This window comes from Tympanuchus pallidicinctus, unplaced genomic scaffold, assembly GCF_026119805.1.
Source record: "Tympanuchus pallidicinctus isolate F22 unplaced genomic scaffold, pur_lepc_1.0 scaffold3, whole genome shotgun sequence".
NCBI classification, from domain to species: domain Eukaryota; kingdom Metazoa; phylum Chordata; class Aves; order Galliformes; family Phasianidae; genus Tympanuchus; species Tympanuchus pallidicinctus.
Genome location: NW_026294747.1, coordinates 43,709,913 through 43,716,918, shown reverse-complemented (window position 1 = coordinate 43,716,918; position 7,006 = coordinate 43,709,913). Strand labels below are relative to the sequence as shown.

Genomic DNA, 7,006 nt, shown 5'->3' with positions numbered 1-7,006 from the left:
TATGGAGCTCTTGTTCCATTAGCACCAATGACTTCTGGGTGCTCAGCAGCCCTGAAGCAGCTGAATCTTTGATTCTTACGCTGTGTATCCACACTTTGAAGCCAGTTTTAGAAAAATCTGTTCTGTTTCTCCATAATAATGGAGAGATGCGACAGAGATTTGATCTTGTCAGACTTTTTAGTTCCTTGGGAATGAAAGATTTTCCCAGATGGAAGCTCTACAGAAGTTCAAAGTATTCATTTTATGTTTACGTCTGCATTTAATTTCTGTGTTTGTCTTTGGGTCTAGGATAATCTTTGCAGCATCTGCTTGCTTACCTCTCACATCTCACAAGTGTTCTGCTTGACCTTCCAAAGTTGTGCCTGGGGCAAAGTTGCAAAACACCTGAAAAGGGACTGTATTTCCTTCCTCTTCACTCATAACTAGAGATCTGCAAGATATGTCTTTCCTGAGAAATTTCATTTCAAAACTGCCCCCTTAAGCATGGGGTCAGCCTAAAAAGGACCAGTGTTTGTAGACAAACCATTTGCTTTCCTTTGAACGTTTAATTTGTTTATTCCTGTTTTCAAATAATCCCTAAGGAATATAGTTCCTGTAGCTGTGATTGTCATGAATTCAAGTTATTCACCTCCCAGAGGGTCAGAACTTTCATCGCTTTGCCATTGGCACGAAGCAGCGGGTGTTGCATATTCATCGTCCGAGACACCAGCTAGAGGGCCTCAAAAAGTCTGACTTTTTTGTTCTCAGAACAAGGAAAACAATCCCTTCCCTTCTCCAGTCCCCTGATAAGAGTTTCTGTCCAATAACGGTGCTCTCTGCTCTGAGGCACATTTAACTGAGAAGTTTGCAGCGGGAGAGGCTTTCCTTCAAGCTGTTAGTGTTTTATCCTGGCAGGCTCCTCGAGATTGTTGTGAGGAGTCTAGCCAGTTGGTGAGCTTTGTAATCTAAACCAGCTGTCCCAGGCTGAGGCCCCCATTTGCATTGTTTAACATACTTAGAAAATGAAGTGTTCATTTTTAACATTCCTCCTCCAATTGGTTTAATGCTGAATTACAGAAGAGAACTAAGCAAAACCAGGTGCTTTCTCTGTATTCTCTCCAGAGTCTGAGGAGGTACAGACTGCTCCCGATCTTCTCCGTTACTTGCTCTTTCATTCTTTGGACTATAAATGACTGAGGAACTGAAGTACTAGCAGAGGGTAATGTTTGGAAACACTTTCTAGTTATTCATCAGCATAAGCTCTGTTTTTTTCCACCTTTCCCCAACGGTTTTGGACATGCAAGGATTAAAAAGGTAAGTGCTATGCATGAAACTTCTGTACTTACTGAAGGGAAACCTACGTGTGGAAAATATCTGTGGCAAGGATTCGGTACGCCAATCCACTTGCTAAAGCCATTTGCACGGAGACGGGATCTCAATGGTCAGAGGTGGGGAAAGACAAACTGTTATTAAAGCTGCACTCTCTCTGACTATTTTCTTCTTGATGCGTACTTATATTCTGCACTTTAAGAATCCCAGCATCTGTAGGAGTGCTGAATTGCAACGGCAAATGGGTCCCCTGGCTGCAGTGATTAATTTGAAGCTAATAAGTTACCACTGCAGAAGTTAATTACTACTTTAAAATACTCTGCCTGCCAGACAAACTACTGTGACCAGTTGAATGTAGCACTGACAGGGTGTGCTGCATGTCTGTTAATAACTCTTGAGGGGACATGAGAGCTCAGTAACGGGCAAATTGTGATGCAGACAGAACACATATGAGGCAATAAGGTCACTCTTCACCCCAGGAGGGAAGTATATATTATCCTGTAACAGTGTCTAGACATCTAGAAAAATACGAATTTTGTCTGACTGACTTTACAGTGGGTTTTGTTAATTTGCACTGCTCTGCAATAACGCAAAGTGCAGCCCCAGGTATGCGAGGCAGCTAGGTGTGTTAGTGTTCAGCTACAACCTGTTGTACTTCCTTGCCACATGCAAAGTGAGGGCACAGTCTTTGTATTCTGTGCTACTTTAAAATGACTTCAAAAAGGTTAAAGGAATCAAAAATGAAGTGCAAGTGCAGATGGATAATGTTGTACTTTAACTGTTTTGCGTCAAGGAAAAGTCTGTGTAGAATTCGCTTTTCCTCCTCACTCAGAAGCTGCCAACAGGCTCAGCGTTATCTCCACTACGAACAACCATTTTAGAGTTTGTGTTTACTTTTCAGAGCTTGTGTCTGTCTCCACGCTCGAAGCAAATGTGTTCAAATGTGTCAGTCTCTGTACGTGGTTTTGTCTGAGGCATTTGTAGCTCTTGTTCGGCAGCTCACTTTGCACTGGAAATTGGAGACAGCTCTAAAAGAGAAAGTTGGCAGCTCACTGAAGTAGCAGAACTAAGACTACCTAAAATATCTTGTGATTTCTGTGCTGGTTTGTGGGAAACATGTACAACTGCCATTCAGAACTAGAATCCAAGCTATGCAAGATTTAGGTTTAACTGTATTGATAAGAAACTTTATATAAGGAAGACTGAAACAAACAGTACATAGAAAAAAATCAATTCTTGCTGTCCTTTCCTGGTTTTCTGTCAGTGAATAAATACATAGGGGTGCAGGTTAGCTGACTGGAGAACTTCCATGCTCCAGGTGAAGAGTCCTGTGTATAGCCACAGAGCTGTTAGTGAGGGACCCTCCTCTGTCGGTTGCAGCAAAGAGACCCAGCAAGCCCCAGTGGGTGCCGAGGTAATACAGTGGGAGATCTTCACTAAGGATAGCAGCTTCCAGTGTCTGATGACCTGGCACAGTGTATGTACTTGCAGAGCAACGTATTACTGAAGACTGGGGAAAAGGACAGAATCGGACCCTAAGAAAATAGTTTAATCTCAAATATAGTCTCCAGGGAATGCAGTGTGGTTTAGCGGTTAGTGCAACTGGCTTGGATTCAGGACCTCCTGCATGTCATCTGCGGCCCTGCCAGTGAGTTGCACGATGAGCTTAGCCATGGCCTGTGCTCTGGTTTACCCATCTGTAAAAAGCAAATAATGTGCATGAAAAAACTTTTTATTGTCAAAAGAAAGGTGCCACAGAGGGGGCAACAATGCTCTATTGAATATTATGCACTTCCTCATCAAACAGCTTCTCCATGGAAATGTCATAAAAAACAGATTAGTTAGTTGACAAGTACAGTCTGATTTTAGTCATAGTTCTATAAAATTGTAGTAAAATTACTGACTGAGATCTGCATGTGGCTCACAGTTGCATTACTTCCTCTCCAGAGGCCAAATTCATATTAGCAAAAAACTCTGGAATGCACTGAAGTGTCACTAGAGATTAGTTTGTCTGTGTGCAATTAATTCTGTATAATGAGCCTGGTTATCAAAAGGTTTTCAGCCTATTTTCTGTGCACTTTACAGGATACTGACTGCTTTCACACTGATCATCTGCATTTCGAATCCTGGAAAAGCACAGGTGAGAGGTGTACAGAGGGATCTGTGTACTGTTATATACTGAAGCACTATATGGCATGAGATTTAACTGGCTAGCAGGTGAATAGGAAGCTTTGTGGTCTCGGGTTTAAGTGGAAAGGAAGCTGTGTGGTCTAAGGGTTTAGAGGGGAGGACTGGGAGCCAACCGGATTCTGGAGTTGAGCATGGACTGAGCTTATTGACTCATCCTTGCCAGCTCAGCAAAATATCTCTGTAGAAACCTGGACCTCACTAAAAACCTGATTCTGCTTCTGAACCGAACACTTCTGAAAAACAAAATTAAAGCCGTCCCAAGAGAGCAAGGATAGCTCAGTTCTGTGGTGGGGAACACCCATGTTTGGAAAACTTATTCGTGTAAACAGGCATGTTCTGTGCATAGCAGTCTGGCAGACTCTTGTCTTAAGACTTTATTTTTGGACTATGAGCCTGAATGACTGCATCCTAGGTCTTCACTTTAATTTCTGCCCAAAGCCATCTTTGTTCAAGAGGCAGGGTTTTTGAGGGTGAGTGAAAGTAGAGCAGTCCAGTTCTTGAAATAGCAGAAACATTAGTTCTCTTTAGTTCTTTGTGTTCTTGGGCTCCAAGTGGATTTTAAATTAGGAAAAACAGTTCCCTAAGGTATGTTAAGTTTGGATTCCTAGTTGATAATCCAGATATATGCAATGTCCAGGGCTGCATTTCTAAATACTCTTGCCAAAAGTCTTTGAAATGTAGTTGTGAGTTTTCTTCTGTTACACAAAATATTTCCTGCACATGGCATCTTTACTGATATTGATGTGGGAAAAAAAAAAAAAGAAGAAGAATCTTGAGTAGACTCCATCCCTGTGCCTTCTGGTTACATCACTGCTTCCTGTTCTCTGGTTGCCTCCTGCTCACCTTCCTTAGCATAGCCTCTTTTACTGGAAGGATCCACTTGTGTTAAGTGTGCCCACTGCTGAATTGCTGGAGGCTCAGTAAAAACAGAGGAGAGCAGGGAATGTTTTTAATGGGTTTTGACAAAAGTTGCCATTACTGTCACTGTTTTAGAAATGCTGAGGGACAATGATTAGGTGCTACAAGTTCCAGCCCTGATGGCAACCAGTAGCATAGGATAGGAAGGAATAAGGTTTCCAGTAACCTTGCATGCATAGAATATGTGTTATGTAAAGAATTGTCCTCAGAAAATTTAAAGGTTTGGTGTAAACCAAAAGCCTTATTTTTTTTTAAGTTTGTTATGTTTCATCTATGGCTTCCATACAGATCAGGTGGCTAACTTGTTGAGAAGTACTAACTTGTCCACATGTGCGTTCTAGAATGCGTTAGGGAAGATAGCTAGCGCCATTAAACTGAGCTCCTCTGTTCTAGCAAAAACAGGACTCCAAAAGTGAAGAACAGTACGGAATGAGTAGCACACCAGATGTTGGTTATCCCAGCAGAATAACCTAACCAGTCACCACTTGTGGGAATTACCTTCTGAGTTAAGGGGCTGTCACAGGTGTTGGAGGTCTCAGGTTTACGCCTTGCTGTCTGTCCTTTCCTTATTTTGGTGTACAGAACTTTGTGGTGTAGTGCTGAGCAACTGTACTAAGCATAATAATCCAAATGAGCATTTGACTCTGAAACCCTCTCATTGCACTGTCACTGAGTGTCTTCTTTTTTTCTCATTTTAGCAACAATGCACTAATGGGTTTGACCTGGACCGTGCCTCTGGGCAATGCTTAGGTAGGACTTAAATTAAATAAATGAATTTAAATTGGGGCTCAGAAACGCTAACTTTATCAAATTAAAATTGTTCTCCTTTTGGTGTGCTTTAGCTGAAAAGTTCTCTCTGTGTGATAAGTGTGCGTGTTCGTTCATGCAGCCCAAGTAAATGTCTAACTTAGACAACTGAGATACTAATTGGCTCAGGGCTTCTCGAATACCTATAATGCACTGAGATAAGTTGGGGAGCTCAGTCCATCCCCAGATAGCAAGGGTTGTACACATTCCTTTTCTTTCTTCTCTAAACTCTATACTGACTAATTTTGTTGGCAGCCTCCATCTGGAGACCACAGATGAAGTCTACCACTGCTCTGTGTTGAAACTTTAGGTCAGTCATTGAGGCAGTTGTAGGGAAACACCCACTTAGCCCTATAGCATATTTTCATCAGTGAATGTAAATGGAAGCTTCCAGTCTACAGGGCAGCATTTTCTTCATGAAAACAATTAGAAGGAATAACAGCAACAGGCAGTTACTCTGTCACAGCAGCCTAATGCATCTGTGCTCCAAGAACAAAAAAAAAAAAAAAAAGGTTTGTTTTGGTAAACCAATTGGAAATTTCTAAATTTGATTCAACAATAATCTTAATAGGAACAGGGAAGAGGCCTAACTCACATCTTCAGATCGAACATCCCTAACTTTTTCTATGGGAGGGAGCCCAGGAGTTCCAAATCAGGATCCAAGTTTCACAGCTGGGCAAACCAAACCACCAGTGTTTGAAATTCTGATCTGCGTGTTGTGGTTTGGAGAGACCCACAAGCAGGAACAGGCAGTAGCATGCTGCAGCCATGTGTAAATCAGTGTTTAAGCCAAACATTTATAAGATAACAAAGCAGGCTTCCCTTCTCCTCCTCTGCCCTTTAATATTGAATTAAAACAATTGGAACACAGGATATGTTGATTATGTGGGATGCTTCCAGTTTTAGTATGATATAACTTCAAAGCAAGACTCCACAAAGAAAGATTAGCTCTTCTGTTTCAGAGAATCAAATTTTTAGCAAAGTCTTGAGAGAAATGTGCTAACTATTTTTTTGATGGGTCACAGTAAGAAGCAGTCATTCATTTAACATTTACAATTTTCCTTCCAGATATTGATGAATGTCGGACTATTCCTGAAGCCTGTAGAGGAGACATGGTGTGTGTCAACCAGAATGGTGGCTATTTATGTGTACCACGGACAAATCCAGTGTATCGATCACCATATCTGAATCCTTATTCAAATATTTATCCACCACCCCCAGCGCCAGGCCCTGTTCCTAACTACCCTACTGTTACAAGACCTCTGATTTGTCGATTTGGTTACCAGTTGGATGAAAACAATCAGTGTGCTGGTGAGTAGCAGTAATCTTTATTTTGTATATTTATTTACATTATAGCTTGTCTGACAATGCAGAAACAATTGTCCTGTAATTGTCTCTTCGTTATTCTTGTAGCACTTGAGTCTGATATACTGAAATTCAGCTGCGTTGTTTTAGAGGATGCAGTCTGTATCTTTCATGCAGTCATTATACAAAGCAATGTTTTAGTCTGATTATTTGATCGGATAACCCACTTTTATGAGATAATTAACCACTGTGTGATGAAACATCTAATGGCAGGTGATTTGTCAGTTTGACATTGCATTGAAATCACATTTCGTATGCTTATGAGTCTGTCTTTGAGAGAGAATGTAGTTTGCATTTGAGACATTAGACTGGGACTGATGAAACATTGATCATACGTGACCTTGTCCACATTTCTGGACTAGGTCTTCCACTTGTAGGTGGTATAAATAAGATTTGTTTCCTCCCATGCTTTGCATTC

General features: G+C 41.2%; 1 protein-coding gene across 1 annotated transcript in view; it reads left to right on the top strand.

The window, feature by feature from the left end:
- The first annotated feature begins 623 nt into the window (after window positions 1-623).
- Window positions 624-7,006, top strand: part of FBLN5 (fibulin 5) — a 46,547-nt gene continuing 40,164 nt past the window's right edge. Inside the window, exons 1-4 of the mRNA XM_052694044.1 lie at window positions 624-1,293; window positions 3,394-3,448; window positions 5,115-5,166; window positions 6,292-6,534. Of these exons, the coding sequence (XP_052550004.1) occupies window positions 1,277-1,293; window positions 3,394-3,448; window positions 5,115-5,166; window positions 6,292-6,534 (367 nt within the window). The 5' untranslated portion in view covers window positions 624-1,276. The remainder of the gene's footprint in view (window positions 1,294-3,393; window positions 3,449-5,114; window positions 5,167-6,291; window positions 6,535-7,006) is intronic.